The following is a 19,112-nucleotide window of genomic DNA, read 5'->3' as shown; positions in this document are numbered from 1 at the left end:
TAAAGAATGCTCATCCATCAAAACTAACTCAAATATCACCTCTAACAGGCCTTTTCCAGTGCCTTAGAACAAACTCTTGCTACCTTATATTTTTGTGACTTTTTGTCTAAACCCCTAATTTTTTTTTGTTTTTGTTTTTTTTTGAACTGGGGATTGAACTCACGACCTGATGCTTACCGGGCATGTGCTTGAGCTGCTGAGCTAAATCCAAGACCCTAGTAAACCCTTATTATAATACATTCCATCCTGTTTTGTCTTCCTAGTCAAGAGCTGCTCTGTATTCCGGTCCCACGCCCAAGCAGGCATCAGTTGGTGGTGATTTAGCACAGGATTTCCTTCACTAGAGTCAGGTGTGAACATACCTGGTCTTTCCACCAGATGGTGCCTGGCTGGTGTGGGTTTTCCCAGGGTCACTAGCACAGCTGAGTGTTTTGCACATAGTAACACTGAACGAAGGATGGTAAGAAAAGAGCATTTAGTCTCAGGGGCTTCCACACTCATTTTCATATGGGTTTTGGTAGTATTGAACCGGTTTCAAATACCAGTTTCAGTGTTCACAGCTGTGATTCCTCACCCTTCACTGCCACCTCTTAGCTTCCCGCCAGTTGAAGCTGCCTTTGAGAGACCCGTGGAGCAAAGGTTAAAATCTAATTGGAAGAAGGAGTGAAAGCATGGCCAGCAGCTCTTCAGGTGGGCGTTTGAGTGTTGATTAACATCTTTTTCTCATTGAGATGAAAGGCTGTCATAGCTGTTAGAAGTGGCACTCTGAGCTGGGGACTGGTTTCCCTTAAATGGTTCTTGATGGTTTCTATTCGGTTTGGAATAGACATTGAATTTGCACCTTTGGAAAAACTAGAAAGAAGAAGCAGAAGAGTAAGAAAATGTGGGATCACTGTTTTGCAAAACAGGGCTTAGTGTAATGGGAGCTCCTTTTCTGTCACCATTGTCAACCTCCTCTTTGTCCTCCTCATCATCAGCCAAGTGCCTGCAGAGGTACCTGGTCCAGCTCTAAGACTGAGGAAAAACAATCCTACAAAAATGGGTTGTATGGAATACAATTAGACAAAAGTGGGATTGTCTGCATGTCTATGTAAAACACACTGGATACATAATTATCTCCATGCTTATTTGTATAAGTATGGCCTTTTGGGTGGAAGGTTTCTCAGCGAGCTGAAACTAGTAGAGTTTATACACACGGACTACGTTACTGATTATGACTGCTGTTTACAAATCCTGATGATGTTTGTGGTTATGCTGTTTTAGAGTGACTGATATTTCCAAGCAACTACTCTGTTCTGGGCACTATGCTAAGTGCTTTCAAATACATTAATTATTCTGTCTTCTTTAATCATCCAAACAACTCTTCTACCTAATGAATTACCCTCAAACTTAGTGACATCAAAATACAATATTTGCTATCTCATCATCGTTTCCACAGATCAGGAACTCAGGCATTACTTGGTTGAATTCTCTAGTGCAGGATCTTTCACAAGGCTGTACTGGAAAGACACACGTCCTCATGTACGGAGGTGTTGCTGACCAAAGTCAACTCCTTTTGTGCAGGTGGCTGGAGACCTTCCTGGTTTCCCGGCCTCGTAGACTTCTCCACAGGGGTTATAGCTCACAACTGTGGCATGGTGCAATGGATGAAAGAATACTCAAAGCTAATGTCCAATCCAAACTCCAAGAGGGGCCAGAGGGGCTGTCCCTAACTAAGATGCCTCACCATGAGCAAATCTCAAAGGCAACAGAGAACCGGAGCCTCTGAGGCTTTTTATTGACAGAACCAGGAAGCAAGGATAAAAGAAAAAGAAGGGCATCTCTGCAGGAACTCATGTAGAAGACAAAGAAAGGACAAGGAATGATCAGGGTGGTCTGTTAAATGACTGAGCTTGAGACTAATCTAAATGACAAATTGGAGTATGGAGAGGACAAAGGCCAGAGCAGTCATTTCTTAAGACAGTGCATCTTGATCTCACTTGGACTTGTGGCCCTGTAGACTCTCTTTTTACCTCTAACCATGCATTCCAGGAGGTTTTGAGTGTGTGGCTCCAAAAGTTCCTTACTTCTGTGTTTCCATTTCACTCACACATGTCGCTGGACAATGCCCCTACACACAGAGAATCTCAGAACATGACAGGCAGCTCCATCAAGCTAAGCATGAGAGAGCTGGGGATGCCAGCAAGATGGAAGACAGAGGCTTTTATGACCTCATCTTGGAAGTGATGTTATATCACCTATAATGTATTATATTTATCAAAAACAAGTTGCTAGATCCATCCCATACACAAGGAAAGGAGATCACACAAAAGCAAGAATATCAGGAGGTGGTGATCACTGGGCACTGTAACAGAGATCTACCTACTGCAGAGATAGACAGTCTGTTTCTCATTTTACAGAATAAGAAAATTGAAGCACCACTGAAAAATCAGAGATTGTAGGTGAAACAGGTGTGTATGTACTGCATCATGTAAGATAAAATTCATGTCTTTGAGTAGCATTTCTCAGGCACAGATTGGGACATCCTGAGCCTCCTTGTTTGTTTGACTTTCCTCACTCACAGCATCTACCCTCCCTCCTATAGAGGCTGGAGCCAGTAGCCCTGGCTTTCCGTGGAAGGTTGTTGGAAATGCAGACTCTCACGCCTCATTCCCATTGCATGGAGTTGGAGTCTGCATCCCTGGGAGCTCGTGTGCACATTAATATTTGGGAAATGCTCCAGACAATGTCCTCTTTAGGGCTCTCTGCGAAGATCGAATGTTGCATGTCCCTCTGTCCTTCCCTCTGCTGGCCCTGCATTGTTCCAAAACCAGAAGAAATGAAAGTACTTATTGCCTTTCATCTTGTATAAGCAGCAACAAGGTAATAATGGAGTCGTTATCAATAAGATAGACCTGGAGCAATTAGCATAGACAATTAAAATTGAAAGTTGGCATTTGATTCTAGAATGCACTGCAGCTAAGGTGTCCAGAAAGTGAGACTTCCTAAATTATATTTTATTTAGGCAACCAAATAGATCAAAAAAGCATTGAGCTATGTGAAAGATGCCAGACCTAAAAGACAATGTATTGTATGAAACCACTGAAATGAAATTTTAAAAATGGCAAAACTCCAGAGATGGCATTGTGGTAGCTTTCAAGGATTAAGAGAGGTGGGAGAGAATTTATTGCAAAGAGACACAAGAGGACTTTCTGGAATGATGAAATTGTTATCTTGACTATAGTGACAAATACGCATTTATTAAAACCCACAGGATTGCTTGCATATTTAAAAATTGGCAAATTTTACAGAAATTGATCTTCAGTAAAGCTGATTTTAACAGAAAAGCAAATCAGAGTTAGCACTGTCAACCCATTCTAGCTGTGCTGAGTTTCTACAGTTGGAGAACCCAGGAACTAATTTACATTGATTAGAATAACTCATCAAAGAAGGGTGCTATTTAGAAGATTTCTTGGTATCTGGTGTTCACAGAGAATGGAAATTATTTTGCTTGAAATTCTGCTGGGATGATGACACCATATTAGAAAATCATAAGATTTCCCTACTTTAAAGTGCTCCTCAAAGTCACACTCCACTGATGCAGCCACTGGACTTTTGATGTCCTTAAAAAGGAAAGACACACTCGTGGAGCACTAACTCACTCCAGGGCAGACCCTGGGCCTACTTACTGCTTCACTTTTATTATTTCATTTAATCTGCACAGCAATTCTATAAAGCAGGTACTGCTGTCCTCTCCAGTTTTCAGAGAGAACAGAAGCTTAGAGAAGCTGGGCAGCTTATTCAGATGACGATTAGTGCTTGGATTTGGGATGATCATGTGGCTAAGTCACTTAGCTACCGTCAAGTCTAAATCTTTCTCAGAGTCTACAATGGATTGTCTCCAAGTTGCTGGCTGACAATTTACCCATGTCTACCGCCACACACATTTACTCTGTATTTCTTCCAGGATTTTGTAAGTCTCTGACGTAGATTAAGTACGTCAAGACAACCTACTTTCTGGAAGCCTGCAGATCTCCTTTAGGCTATCAAAATAAGAGCAAGGAGTTGCTTCAAAGTGGAGGAATTGTCTTCTCTGCTTTCTTGAGCCAAGGATTGAACAGAGCAGAGCCAGGAAGAAGTCAGAGGTTTGGCAGTGGTTTGTGGCTTGGGGATTTCCCCAGGAGAAACCCTCAGGAATCACACGGCTGGCTGCTTTGTAGAACAAGGGCTTAGTGATTATGCAAAGGAAAGGTGCAGGGTGTGTGTGCACATTGTGCATGTGTGTGTGTTGGGGGAAGTGGTACTGGGGCTCAGTACGGCTTTGGCTACCATATACATTTGGTGATTTAAGGCACTATTCAACCATAACCTGGCACTTGACTATAAATAGTAGTTAGAGATAATGGTGGATGGATCTCTGCTAGAGAGTAGGAACCTATTTTAACTTTTAGTGTGATGAAAAGATTCTGAGCTGGAGTCTCAGAAGCTGCTCATCTGCTGTGAACTGTAAGGACACACAGCTGTGGTGCTGCCAATGGACCCCATGTTCCTTTGGGTGTCCCGATCCCCACTGCATCCTCCAAGTCAGCATACCAAGGGCAGTGGAGGGCTCTTAGCAAAGCAGCAGGCAGAGACCCATAATTGTTCCTGCTAACAAACAAACACACAGAAAAGGCTGACATTTGTGAGAATGAGGCTCTTTGCACTTCCCAGCGGGAACCCCAAATGTGAGCTGAGGGCTTATTATGGCTACCAAGCCGCAGTAGGTTTGCAGAACCTCCCAGAGTCACACCAGGTGGGCAGCAGTCCTCAGGGCTGAACAGGCAGCGGCCCAGATCCTCACTCTTGGGGGAGGAGTCAGCCCTGCATGGCAGGATGTGGTCACAGTCAGGTAGGGTCCAGTAAGGCAGGGAGCTCCAACACAATTGTCATCATGTCCCAAAGTGCCCACAACAGCTTTATTTATTTATTTATTTTTATTTTTTACTTTTAAATTTTATTTTAAAGAGGATAAAACCAAGGATAATAAAACAGAACCAAACCAATCTAAACAAACCAGTGTAAGTGATACAAGACTTCAAAACCCTAATGCATTTTTCTGCAGATACCTTCGGACATAGTAAAAATCAAACAGAACAGAATAGAATAGAAACAATAAAAACTACAATAGCTCTGATACTACTGTTTGATAATTACTGACTCCATAGGATTTTTTAAATTTGAGAAACAAATTTCTCTAAGCTTTTAATGAGGAATGAATTAAACTACAGGATATAACTAGAATGCAGACTACATTTTAAAAAATGAAAATATTTAATTTTTTCCTCCTTATTAAGAAATTCAAATAATGAAAATCAAGTTCTTTAAACCCAAGATAAAAATAAATGCAAAGTAAAAGCACTCTTAATAGTATGATGTGATATATCCTCCAACCCATTTTAAATTTAATTTACTTTTTTTTTGGTGGTACTGGAGCTTGACCCCAGGAGTGCTTGATCTTTGAGCTACACCCTCAGGCCTTTTCTATTTTTTATTCTGAGACAAGCTCTTGTAAGTGGCCCAGACTAGCCTTGAATTCGCAGTCTTCTTGCCTGAGCATCCAGAGTAGTGGGGTACAGATGTGTGCCACCGCACTCGGCCTTTTAGCTTTTTAATGTACAGATAAACCTACCTTTAAAATCGAATGTGATCACAGTGCGGTACTGTGCTGTAACCACCTTGTTTCACTCCTCAGGTGGTGACAGATCTACCTTGGTGCTCGTATGTTTGGATCTGGTTTGGCTTTTCAGAGTCTTCATTATGGTCCATGGTATGAATGTGATTAATTAACCAAGGCCCTTTGAGAGATTTTTTAGGCTCTTCTCCTTGTTGGTTATTACCTAGAATGCTGGTAACTAGTTCTGACCATAGTGTTTGCACATTTGCACAATCATTTCTGAAAGAGAAATTCTTCAGAGTGGTTGTGTACTTTATTATATAGATACTTGCTTGGTCATTGTGTAGCTACTTTCTCAATTTGATAAATTTTGTCAAAATGCCACACATCAATTTTTTAATTTGCATTAAAGCTTTCAATGTGTGATACAGTGCCTTTTCTCTAGTACCAACTTTGGGCAGTATAGATCTTTGCTAAGTTGGCAGGAAAATGAATTTAATTTGCACTTGTTTGGTTAATAGTAAGTTGGGGTACAGAATTATCGGATTGGATGAAACTGAAACTAAGTCCTCAGAACAGACCAGGACCCTTAAGAAATCCCAACTTATTTTGTTTCCTTCATATTGTTAAATATAATTACCAATATATTACATAATCATGAAAAGCAAACCCAGCACATCAAAGATAAAAATTTGCTCCAGAAACTTTTAAAAAAAATTTTTGAGTTTATTGCAAAAAATAATTCATTATTAATACACAACCAATAGCTTCCAAATCATGTTATACAATTCCTGTATCTAACATTATTTTTTAAAAAAATCACTTTCTGAAAAAGATATGTTTATCATAGTTAATTTTTTGAGAAATCAAGATTATTTTTGGTTGATATATTTTATCTCTGGCATCCTCTTCCGTTCTCCCCCCCAGTTTCACTAATGCCAGACAGTTCCAGTCCTACGGGACTAGGTCCAAAACCTCTACTTTCCTTCCTTTCAGTGCCTCGAATTCCCCTCCACAAGCAATGTTTTAGGCCCCAGAGTGCAGTCACAGAGATGACGTGTTTTAGTTCCACCAGGGACTTTATCTGTACTCACGCAGACATGGTTTCCAGGGACAGCACCAGACCCAAAGCCCTTGTTCAGACACACAGCACCAGATGCGTGGAACATGTGTGATCACCCATGCTGTGTCCCACGCTGACATGGGCACCTGACTCAGTTTAATCTGTGACCAGCTCACATTTCTTAAGCATCTTTGAATGAGAGGTCCCTGTTTGTATGTTTCACTGAACTCTGCAAGTTATGTGGCCAGTCCTGAATACACATAAAAGTTACCTTAATCTAATTTGACTTGTGATCTGTGTTTTCATTTGGCAGTGAAAATGGAGTTGTGGGTAGTTGTCTAGCAGAATAACTCTAGTTTTAAAACACTTCAAAAAATATAAAAATTGTTGGTCATAAAATTTGTCGAGAAAAGGAAGGACGATACGAAGGTGATTTTTGTTTAACCAAAAGTCGATGAGTTGAAATTACACTCTCACTGGAATCTGGAAGAATAAAGCTCAAGATGAGATCATATCTCTCCCTTTTGCTGAATATTTCAGCTTCATGAAAGAATTGGTTCATTTGAACAATGAGCACATATTTATATACACCAATAAGCTAAACATAAACACAGTCCTTTGTAACTGCTTCATCATCAAGATGATTATTTCAGCAATTCAAATGAAAATCAGAATCTAGAAGATTTGATCTTAGCTATTCTTTAGGCTACTCTTTTTTTTTTTGGACTAGGTGTTGAACTCAGGGCTTTCACACTGAGCCACATGCTCAATCTTTTAAAATTAACAAAAATTTTCATTTTGAGATAGAGACTTACCAAGTTGCCCAGCTTGGACTGGAATCTATGATTTTCTGCCTCAGCCTCACAGAGTGTTGGGACCACACTCTGGTTAGATATCATATGCCATCTCTAATATGAGAGACTCAAAATATAAACGATTTAAAGAGCAAAATAAATAGCCATCTTAAGGAATAGGGACGGAGTCCTGGTAGAGGCAGGAAGAGGGCTTTGGGGAGGATAGAGAGGAAGACAGGGGTGAAAATATGATCAAAATGTGGCGAGTACCAACCACCAAGCAGAATGTACTAAAAGTCAAGTCACACAGTTAAACAAAAATAAAGCATGCTCTTTTAAATTAGCATAATCCTTCTGGCTTTCTTCAAAAGAATGGTAGGGAATTATGGCCTAGAAATACCATAAAATTTCACTACATGGATAGTCCTCTGTACAAAGGGTAAAGTAAGACTGTGAAAGAAGGATTTGCCTGGAAGAGTAAATCTCTGTAGACACCTATGAGCTGGGGGAGGCTCCGGGAGGCTGAGCTGCCTGCACCTTCAAGGACCACGCGGGCTTGGTCCCCTGGCTGTTGGAGTTGCTCGGAGTATTGTGTCTAGCTGCATCTCCCATGAATTAAGTCATAATCTCAGAGTGGAGCTCTGGCAAGCGTATTTTTAAAAGGTGTCCCTCAAACTTCTTATTGTTTATAGCCAGCGTTAAACTGCACTTGGCTTTTGCACCCCCACCTCCACACCCACCCCCACCCCACCCCCACACCCACACACAGACACATAGGCTTGGGCTATATCACTGGGCCAAGTGTCATCTGTGTGAAAGATTTACAACTGATTATACTTAAATACAGACTCAAGTAACATAGTCACTTCTATGTAATTTCTTAACAGTAGGTAATGATATCAGATAAATAATTTAAGGATCTCTCTAAGGTTGCTAGACATTTCCAATAAGTGATAAGATGTTTAAGAGATGAAGATATTTTTGAGAGAAAGATTTCATAACTGTTTTTAGGAATGTATCAAAGTTTAAAAGTCCTTTAAACTGAAAGCAAGTAGTGTTCTTCTGAACGGGGGATACCTTTTAGATACCAAACAGCGTTTTGCATTAAAAAAGACAGAAAAAAATGTTCATGCCAAAAATTTCAAATTAAGGTATTTGGAAATGAATTCGTATTTTCCAGACTAGCTCTTTTAATAATATCCTTCTTATAAAAAATCCATAAAATGTCTTCATAACTATGAACCTACAACACTTTTAATCCTGGGGTAGAGATTCTTTTCAACTAACTTTTTGAGTTCTACGGAAAGACATCCTCGCAGATATCCCAAGTCCATACAGGGATGTGGGACAGTGGCCACTGGGGGAGAAGACAGGCAGGAAAAGGGGGAGAGAGAAAATATGCAGGTAAAGCCCCTTTAGTTACTTCCTGATCCTGCGGGGGTGGGGACGGAGGAGAAGGCTACAGGAATTACATTTGGTAATTCACTCTGGTAGAGCTGAGATAAAAAGCCTCTTCTCTGTTGCATATTTGAACCCAGGGTACTGTAAAAGGCTAACTGCAGAACACACCGAAAAGACTTATTGGGCTTTAGTATACCTGCAGACACAGGATGGGAGTGTTTGGAAGCATCCTTTAAGGAATGAGACAAAAGTTACAAAGATTACATCTTGTCTCTCTAAAGAGCTTTGTTATGGCTTGTGTTTAGCTGTCTCTCCAGAGCCTCTTTTGGTCACGGGGGTTGTTTTGGGAAGTGGCTGGATCTAGCGTGTGTGACGCTGGGGCCTACCCGTGGTGTTAGTGCTGTCCGCCTGGATGAGATGTAGGGGACAGACGGAGCTATGGTCATGTCTCGCTTACTTGGCTACCTCCTGCCCACCTGAACTGTTTCTCCTCTGTGGTGCCCCTCTGCCATGCCACCCTGTTTTGGAGCCAGTTGATGACTGACTGAAACCTCTGCAAACTGTGAGCTAACAAAACCTTTTCTCTCTTCACTTTGGGTGTCAGGTATTTTGTCTCAGCAATGAGAAAAAAGTGATTAAGGCAAACTTGAAGAATACAAGATAACCACAATTGACAGAAAACAAGTGTCATCAAATACTCTAAAGAACTTACAGAGGACTCAGTAGTAAGATGGTCAGAGGGTCATGCACAAAAAGGAACTTCTCAGTCTGTTTAAACTTAGCATATTCTCCAACCCTGCTGCAGTAAATGAGAAGAAACAGACCTGCAAGTAGACCCAGCCTCGATATTCACCAAACAACCAGCAGTACCAACTTTTTTTTTTCCACTGAGGAGTTCATCTAGGGAAAGAGCTGTATTTCTTAAGTGCCAGATTCCACTTTGCTTGGTTGCATTTTAATTCCAACTTTGGTGCCTGGCATGCTGATGGAAGCTGTAGAACACTATTTCATTCTAGTCCAAAGCACTAGGCGGAGTGTTTTTCTCCTTGTTTGATGCCAAGAACAAGATGTAGGAACCAGTTGAATTGCACAGTCCATCCTTTGTCTCTACAAACTTCAATCTGATCCAGAAAATACTTTTTAGCATCCTCCTCACTTTTCCCGACTGTCAGGGCATCCCGGATATACTCAATATCTTCTTTACTTGTCAACTGGGGCATTCCGGTCATCAGCATCATGGAGAACAGGATGATCAGGAGGTTTGTGTGATGGCGCAGGGCTAGATAAGCTTTCACACAGACATCCTGGATAGAAAAGACACCACTATTGTTAGTGTTACAGTAAATGCAGGCTGGAAGAACTGGTTCATTTGACAAGCAAATACTTACGCGTGTGCACTGTAAGATAAATATCAATAGATTCCTTTGTCATTCTGTTATCAGCAAGATGATTATTTCATCTTGGTTTATTGGAATGTATGTGGCATTACTGTTCACAAGAAGAAACCATTACATGCCAGCCAGGTCTCTACCACAGATGAAAAACTTGAGAATAAAATCTATTCTTAGACTCTTTTAAACACATTTGTGTAGTTACGTAGATCTAGGCTATGCTCAAGAAAAACTAGAAAATTCAGTTAAGTTTCACCTCATTTCTTAGCCTACCTTTTAAATTTATTTCTTAGGAAATTGAGGGTAGAACTATCGGTAGCTCTAAAGAGGAGTGATTCACTTTTGAGCATCATCCTGGAATCAATAAACTTGATGTAAGCAAAAATAATGATTGCTGGGAGCTAATGAAATCCACAACAACGAAGGAAACAGAGTGCCTGTGATTTAGATGTTCATCTTTATTTTATACTTTGTTCTCTTCTAAGAAAACAGATGAATTAGGGTTTTCTCTGTTGGATTCTCAAAATTATTGATCTTTGGAGTTTCAATGCAAATTTTGAACATTGTGTGAAAGGGTGGGCTTTAAAAAAGTATGACAGCTGATGCTTCTGCAGAAAACTTCGGAGCACGTGACACAGGTGAGTTATGACCACTTCTAAAGGAATAGGTATGATTATACCATTTAAATTGTCCCAAAGTATAGGAAAAGATGCAAGGTTTTCAACTTTGTAACATGAGAATAATCCAACCTTATTGTGATAACATGATCAAGACAAAATATCAAAGAGAACTAAGGGTAATGATTATAAATATTTTAAATAATGAATAAAATGCTAAAAGAATAGCATTCCATAACCAGATAGATTAATCTCCAAACCAAAAATAGTTCATTAAAAATATTGTATTAACATCCATTTCTGATTTTTATTTTTTTAAAAAAGTAACATGTAAATTCATGTGAAACTGAAATGTAACCATGTGAAGAATTATCTAATATTATCAAAATAATTCTGCATAATGAAATGTCAGAAAAAGAAATGAAGTATAAAAATCAGAAAAATGAAGATAACATTACTATTTGCAAGTGACATAACTATTTCCTTAGGACACCAAGGGAAGAAAAACTCAAGTAATACTGTAACTGTTTTTTTTTAATAAACTACCTTTTTATAAAAATTAACAAATACAATGTTGTAAATAGGAGCCATCAACTGGAGAATGTACTGTAAAAACCAGTGCTGTAATAACAAGAGCATTATATCTAGAATTAACCCAAACAAAAAACAAACAGAACCTATTTTATAACAAACTATAAGACTTTACAAAGTCACATAAAAGGAAATTACACAGCAGCGAATGACATGGCGGGTTACTTAGAAATAAACTACTTGTTTCCAACATGTGAAATATTTTCAGATTATTTATAAACAGTACAATTTCAATTAAATTCAATTAAACTCAGAACTCAAATGTGGTTTCTAGTTCATCCAGAATCATTAGGGCCTGGGAGGATATTTTCAAAAAGAATGGTAATAAAAACCAGTGCCTGCCACCACAGATATTAAGACATTTTATAGAACTATATAGCACAGAACAGTATGAAACAGTATTTATTCTAGTTCAAAAGGACAAGAAAATTTTTGGAACATAGCAAAAAGTGCAAAGGCATGGAAATCTGATCTATAGATGGTTTCTCAAACTGGCAAGGAGAAGGTTTATTATCTGATAAATGAAGCCAGACTGGCTCATCATGTTGAAGAAGAATAGAAGTTAAAGTTTTACTCTATGTGATCTGCCAAAATAAATTCCAGATAATTTAAGGACTCAAATGTAAAATGGGGGGCTGGGGATTTAGCTCAGTGGCACATGCGCCTGCCTGGCAAGCACAGGGTTATGAGTTTGATTCCCAGAAACCCACCCCCCCCCAAAAAAGGAAAAATTCTTAAATAATTGTAGATTGGGAAAATATTTAATGAAGAAGAATTCCAAGGTAGAAAACATGCAGAAGCTATAAAAACTTAAATACTTCTTGGGAAAAAGGAAAGTTATAAACAATTATTAAAATGACAAAAAATACATTTGCAACATGATTCTTACAAACTGATAATTACAAATTGATAATTACAAGCTGATAACTACAAACAGATAAGGAAGAGATAAATAGTTGGCCAAGATGAAAGGCCAAGGACATATATGAGAATTCACACAGTAAGACATAAAAATAGGTAACAATCCTGTGAAAAACAACCAGTTCCTTAGTGATCAAATAAATGAAACATCAAATGAGATGGAAATAGTCACCTACAAATTTAAAAATTTTTAATTGATTTTGAGTTTTCTTTAAAGATAATGCCCAACGTCCAGCTTTAATATGTTCATGGTAGATGGGGACAGATCTAACTTTCTCAGCCAATCATCTGCTAACTTGCACAAAGTCTTTCCAATGCTAATAAATATTATAGAACCGAATGGTGATGGCAGCAACTGAACTGATGGCATTTGTCAACATTCGTCAGCACTGAAAGAACTGTAGACCTGAAATAGATGAGTTCAGTCTCAAAAGACGTGACTTTAAAACTAAGTCTGGTGTGGTGGTGCACACCTGTCATCCCTGCATAACTGAGGCCGGTGAACTGCAAGTCGGAACCTGGCATACAAGTCTTAGTGACTCATCGAGAGGCTGCCTCAAGATCAGAAAACAAAAAAGAAAGAAAGACAGAAAGAAAGGCTGGAGGTAGGGCAGAGCACAAAGGCCCTAGGTTCAATCCCTAGTACTGCCGAGACAGAGACGAGAACAAATCTGCATCCTTGAACTCAGCAATTGCCATGTTAGGAATTTATGTTTTTGAAAAACTGGATAGTTTTGCAGCAGTTTATCTATAAGAAAGTTTACTAGGACCTCATTTAAAACTGTGGAACCTGGATGGCCACCGAAATGCCCTCAACAGGAGACAGACAAGGAAAGCTTTATGAATTGCATGTCTGCAGTTGCAAAAATATTGTAAAAGTGTTTTTAAAAGCATGTAAATGTGTTTGTGTTGAAAAATAACAATACAACAGCAGCAACATGTTATCATTTCACTTTGGTCAATTAACCCAAGACATTTATATGAGAAAAAAAAATAAATGTTGGCAGCTCAAAGGTTCACAGTGATTTTTCCTTTTGCTTCTAGTTCATCTTTCATCTGTATCATTTGTGTGGTAGAGAAACTACAGCAGTGACAGGGGTCAGGCCTGTGTCATGGTGTATACTGGGGATGGACTCTGGATGCATCTCCCCATCCAAGTTAAAAAAAAGAAAGTCCAAATCCAACCATGGACTATTCTGGCATCTTCTAAACAAGGCTGTGGATAGACAGATAGATAGATAATGCCTGGCACAGAGGCCAGCCTGTAGCAAGGGCTGGGACCTGTCAGTCCTTTTTCTGCCTCTGACTTTCATCTCTTCCCTGCTTACCATGAAGCAGGAGACCGTTTGGGCTGCTCCTGCTGCAGCGCAGGCCTCGGCTGTCGCCTGGATGCTGCCTCAATCTTTAGTGCTCTTGCATTCTTAATGAGGTCACTGATGTCCGGAATCATTTTCTATTGCTCATACCTAGGACCCACTGAGGTCTCTCGTTTCTTGGTAATTACGGAGCATAAGTACAGCCTGCCCCTCAGGCTACGGTCTCATTAATGCAGACAGGCGTCATGGGAGGGATGCCTTTTGATTTTGAATTTGTGTGCATTCCGATTTTTAATTATTTCCTATCCTTCTGCACACTGGGGGCTGCCTGCTATGGGAGCCCACTGTGTGGTCAATCTTTTTTTAAAGGAACGTTTTCAAGGAAGGAAATTAACCTGAAGGCATTTACCACACCGATCCATAGGTGCTCCTGTAAATACTTAAGAGGTGACAGGCAGACTCAGCCACCCCCGGCAGTACCCAAACAGATGCATGAAGGGAGAGGAGTTGGCTTGCTTCTCTGGAAGGTCATCCAATAAGATCCACCCCCCCCCCAGTGCTATGGATTGAACCCAGAACCTTACATATGCTAGGCAAGCACTCTACCACTGAGCTACAGCCCAGCCCATCTGAGTGACTTTTATGAGTGCTAATTTAATTCAGCTTGCTCTCATGTTCATACGTCAACATCTTTTCTAAGAAACGGGAATGTCCTTGCTGACCTGCATGCCCCATGCTTTCAGACACAATGCCCAATCCTACCTGAATGCACAGACTTGGAAATCTGGTGTGCATGAATTGTCCTTTGCTGTAGGTAGTGCATATGGATTCAAATTTGGGATTTCGTGCTGATAAACTGTCAACGAAGAAGCCACCTGACCTTAGATTTGTTATGTATAGAATGAGAACAGTAATATTAACAATACTCATTTTGGGTGGTTGTGGTGAGATTTAATGTTCTGTAACTGGGTGACTCATTACTAATCCCATACAGAACTGTGTTATGGAACATACACACTTCTCAATGCTAAGGAGGTCACTTTCTTGTCTGGAGCATCTATTCAAAATGTCTCCTTACCCAGTAAAGACCTAGGGGGTGGTGAGTTGAGTGGGGGTGGTGTGTTGGGGGGTGAAGACCCTGGGGCCCTTGTGGGGGCGCAGCAAAACAGAGGCTATCTGCAGGTGGCTTCCTACCTTGCAGGGGTGGGGTTGTCCACCTGCTCCACCCACTCAAGCCCCAGAAGTTTCATTTCTGTGCTCTCCACTCAGCTGCAGGGTCTGAAAGTGTGTCCTAACCCTTCTGCTTGGGCCCAGGAGCTTGTGGTCTGAGGGACCATGAGGATGTGGCTTGGGAGCTCAGGGGAAAACCCAGAACACAGAAGTTACTGACTGCACAAACAGAATTTTCCCTTTGGCCAGGACTGCCTGTTGTTTTTCTCAAACATTCTTCTCAACTGCCTGTTGGAAGTTTTGCATTACTGAATAGAGAAACTTAAGAGATAAGGGGAAGAAGTTGATTTGGGGACCTGGTTTAATGTACATTTTAATGAGTTGGATGTGGAAAACACTACATTATTATTAATGTCATTAGCTGGAGCACTATTCATTAGTAGCTAATAAATAGGTTGAGCCCACATGGTACATCTGCTCTGGATTTCATTGTTGATTTAAATGCCTTAATGATAGCATCCAAGTACCAAAAGAAAGGATTGCTTTTATAAAGCTACCACCTCCATGAGTCTTGGAAACAAAAGAATTCATTACCAATTCTGTACCCAAACTTTGACTTGATTTGCAAACTGCCCCCAGGATCAGTTCACTAAAAGGAAAACAATTTCTATATATAATTGTCTAACTTCTTACTGATGATCTGTGACAACATTAGACTGTCCAAAGACACAGGGAATACATTTTCTGACAGCTAACATCCTCTGTTCTATCTAGAAATTACTGTACATATTCATAAAAATGAAGAAGTAACATTAGGCACATAGAACAGAAACTCCAGAGAAAGATTCCAAGGCTGAAGATAGAGAAAAACAATTCACAAATATTCATCAATGAAAAAATATGTTCACACCCAATTAATTTTTCCTGAATAGCAATGTGACTTCTGTCTGGACATAGTGAAAAAAACCTCCAGCCCAAGGTGAAGGATTATATTTTGTTTTTAAAAAAAATCCAGTGCTGGCTATCCAGTGTTGTTAGTAGCTATTTTGGAAAATCAAGGCAGGTCACTGATGAGGTGACTTAATAAAGTGTCAAAGCGGGCGGTGGGCTAGTCCAACATTGACTATGCACTGATGGGCTGTGAGTTAGGATTCTTACTTCATTAACTCTGAAATTATTCTTAGACTTGCTGTCTGTCCGGGAAAGGGCTTTCTTCTCAAATATTTAGTGAGAAAAAGGTCACAGAGTAAACTGTTGTACATTAATCAATATCTGAATAGCCTATAGGTAGAGTCCTCTTACATTTATCTCCCAGTCTTGTTCTAAAAGAGATCTAAAGTGAACTGTCTGAATACATAAAAATCAAAATAGAATTAAAGGTGGATGGAGAAAGGAGAGGGAATAACAAAGGAAATGACCTACAACAGACAAGGGAAAGAAACTAATTTAACCTACATATCGCAAATCCTACGTAGCTGCTATGAAGGTCCTTTAAAGGTATCTCTAAGCCAAAAGGCAACTCTAATACATTTCGCTATCAAGTAGATTTTTTAAAAAATCTGTTTGTTAAGAAGCTCTGCCTTCCTAGAAACAAAAACCAATAGAAAGTTCACAAAGAATCTTTCTAAAGAGCACAGTTTGCAATGTGGTGCACATTGTCCTTGGTAGTATTTTTATGTTAGAAAAAACATTCTCTAAAAGAAACAAGCCATTGAGAGGAGACTCCAGATGAGAGGCAGCACTTGACCAATGTGGAAACTAATACAAGTCTGCTATCTACGGCACTGAATGGTGCCACACACTAGTGGATTGACTCATGCATACCATGGAGAGCCGGCTCTCCCGTCTGGGATTCATTTCTTTTCCAAGAGGGATGATTCATTTCAGCAGGCTCAACCAAGTCCTAACAATGTGACAGCCTGCAGCTGAGGGAGAAGTAGCAGGAACACACTCACCCTTCTCTGAGGGCAACTTCTAATAGACAACCTGGCGGCAGGTGGGTCCTGACCTGCTGGGGTGGAGGGAGGCTGAGCCCGCCCGACCAAAGTGGGTCAGGGTGCAAAGCCCAGCGGGAAGTCCTCCATCAGCTCAGTCCACGGCTAACGTGACAAATGAACTTGTTACCTCCCACTTGGCCCATGATAGGCTTTACTTAGATTCAGTTGTGGTTAATTAATTGTTTCCCTCTGCCCCACCTCTCCAACCTGCGAACTATTTTCTGTTAGACCCCGGTTTCTTTCCTTGACTCCTGTTCGGCCACACACCCTGGAGACACCTGTGCTCCATCCATACCAAGCAATTGTACCTTTTGTTTCCAAACACTGGCTGTGTGTACTTTCCTAACTTTCTAACTTCAGCTGAGTGCTCACACTGTTCTTTCTACCTGGCCATTCCTTCCTTCCTCACCTGGTATCTGCCTGGCGACATAAAATTGAATGTGGCCCTAAAGGCCTAATAAAAACACTTCTCTTTCTGTTCTCTCCTGCAGGGCGGGATTAATTGCTCCGTCTGCAAACTGCTCTCAGCACAAAGTATTCCTTGGCAGGAATCTTTGCCCGTCTCTCGCCTTGCTTCTGCTCTGTATGGCCTGCGCCTAGAATGCCATAAATAATCTGTGGGAGGATGCTTCGTGTGTGGAAGCCAAGTTCAGTCTTGGGTAAGATTCACCACTTTAAAATCAGGAGGGCTGGGGAGAACAATTATATTTGAAGGAGATAAAACTGGAAAGCTCTCTCACCTTCTCAAGGGCAACACTTGATGCTTATTAAATAAAAAGCATTTAATATGTGCATATTCAGGGCCTGTCTTATTCTGAATGTGGTGAATAGGGTTTTGGAGACAACAGAATGGAACAGGAAACTGAGAAAGTCCAGACACACAGAGGCCAAAGAAGAGGAGACAGCATGGACTCAGGGGACAATGGTGAGTTGGCCATAGATACCCAGGGGAGTGTTAGAGGGCTTGAGGTCTTGCAGGTCCTTGAAGCTAGGCTTAGGAGTACTCATGAGGCAAGGATGGGGAGGGGTGGCCCCGGAACAGGAAGCAAGACAGATCACAGCAAAGAGGGAGCTAGAGCTTTTGCAAATGGGAAAGGGAACAAGAGACAGAGGGAGAGGAGGTAGGGGAAAGATGGATGGGTAAGAATGATGCCATGCTATGTACCTGCAGCAGCTCTCTGAGAGCAATGCCACTGTTAGATGCTGCAAACATGTACTGATAAAAATTAACAAAGAAAGTAAGACAGAGGGGATCTCAGAAGACCACCCTAAGAAATAACACGAAGCTGAAGGCCTTAGGAGCAGTGGAGTGGAAGGGCCCTACGGAGACAGCAGGCGAGGTGGGGCCAGGCAGAGAGCAGGCTTCCACAGACCAAGCCGCTGGAGCAGCAAAAGGTTTGCTCTGTGGCAGCAGCTGCACGGTGGGGGCCAGCTGAGACACTCAGAGTTTATGCAAAGTGACAGAGTCATCATTGCCCGGAAGTCAGTGAACTTTACTCTGTTTGAAGCAAGGCACTAACATCTTAATTCCTAAATTTGGTTGTTAAGTTCTGATTAATCTATAACTTATTAAAAGGCTGAATATAACAACAGAATGAAGGCAAAACACTGATAGGTTGATGACACTATCTTTGGAAAGCAGAGCAATAAGTTTCTGACACCTTACATGTCTTAAAATATTTTACTCTCTTTTGTTTTTAGTAAAAAGCATTTACTATGTTGAAACTTGAAAAGGAAGCCATAACATGAGAGGTCAAATGTCATTTGTCCCTGATACAAATGTGTTTGTGTTATGTATAATCTGTAAGTGTTCACTGAAATTTAAAATAAAGTGGTCTAAAACAATTACCAGTGGGTTAAATACTATTTTTAAATATCCTCCATAAAAGAGAGATTTTCTTTGAGAATTAATGTATCAAAATCGTCATTATTAAAATATACATACAAGGCTGGGTGTGATGTAATTCCCGCACTCGGAAGGCTGAGACAGGAGGATTGCTGCAAGTTTGAGACCAGCTATAAAGTGAGCCCTAGGCCAGCCTGAGCTGCATAGTGAGACCCTGTCTCAAAAAGACTATGTGTGTATGTGTGTGTGTGTGTGTGTGTGTGTGAGTGTGTGTGTGTGTATTTAGCATCTTGTGTCAAATGCTACTTTACAGGGTCTTAAATTCAAATCATGGCCTGTTTTGATTTGTTTTGTGTCTGCCTAATTATAG

The 19,112-nt window shown here is 40.5% G+C and overlaps 1 protein-coding gene and 1 long non-coding RNA gene across 4 annotated transcripts in view; one reads left to right on the top strand and one right to left on the bottom strand.

Moving 5' to 3' along the window:
- The first annotated feature begins 580 nt into the window (after positions 1–580).
- On the top strand, positions 581–18,733 carry LOC134473558 (uncharacterized). Its single transcript, XR_010043866.1, has 4 exons — positions 581–690; positions 17,388–17,555; positions 17,728–17,821; positions 18,598–18,733. It is a non-coding gene; the product is annotated as an uncharacterized LOC134473558 (long non-coding RNA).
- Positions 6,341–19,112, bottom strand: part of Pik3cg (phosphatidylinositol-4,5-bisphosphate 3-kinase catalytic subunit gamma) — a 33,520-nt gene continuing 20,748 nt past the window's right edge. For all 3 annotated transcript variants that reach the window (XM_013152482.2, XM_003469798.3, XM_063238229.1), the window contains exon 11: positions 6,341–10,197. In XM_013152482.2, coding sequence (XP_013007936.1) covers positions 9,919–10,197 — 279 coding nt within the window. In that variant the 3' untranslated portion in view covers positions 6,341–9,918. The remainder of the gene's footprint in view (positions 10,198–19,112) is intronic.

This window comes from Cavia porcellus, unplaced genomic scaffold, assembly GCF_034190915.1.
Source record: "Cavia porcellus strain 051 isolate PalLab524CR breed Dunkin Hartley unplaced genomic scaffold, mCavPor4.1 scaffold_2, whole genome shotgun sequence".
Lineage (NCBI taxonomy): Eukaryota > Metazoa > Chordata > Mammalia > Rodentia > Caviidae > Cavia > Cavia porcellus.
The sequence above is the reverse complement of the archived record's forward strand: the minus strand, read 5'-3'. Positions and strand labels throughout refer to the sequence as shown.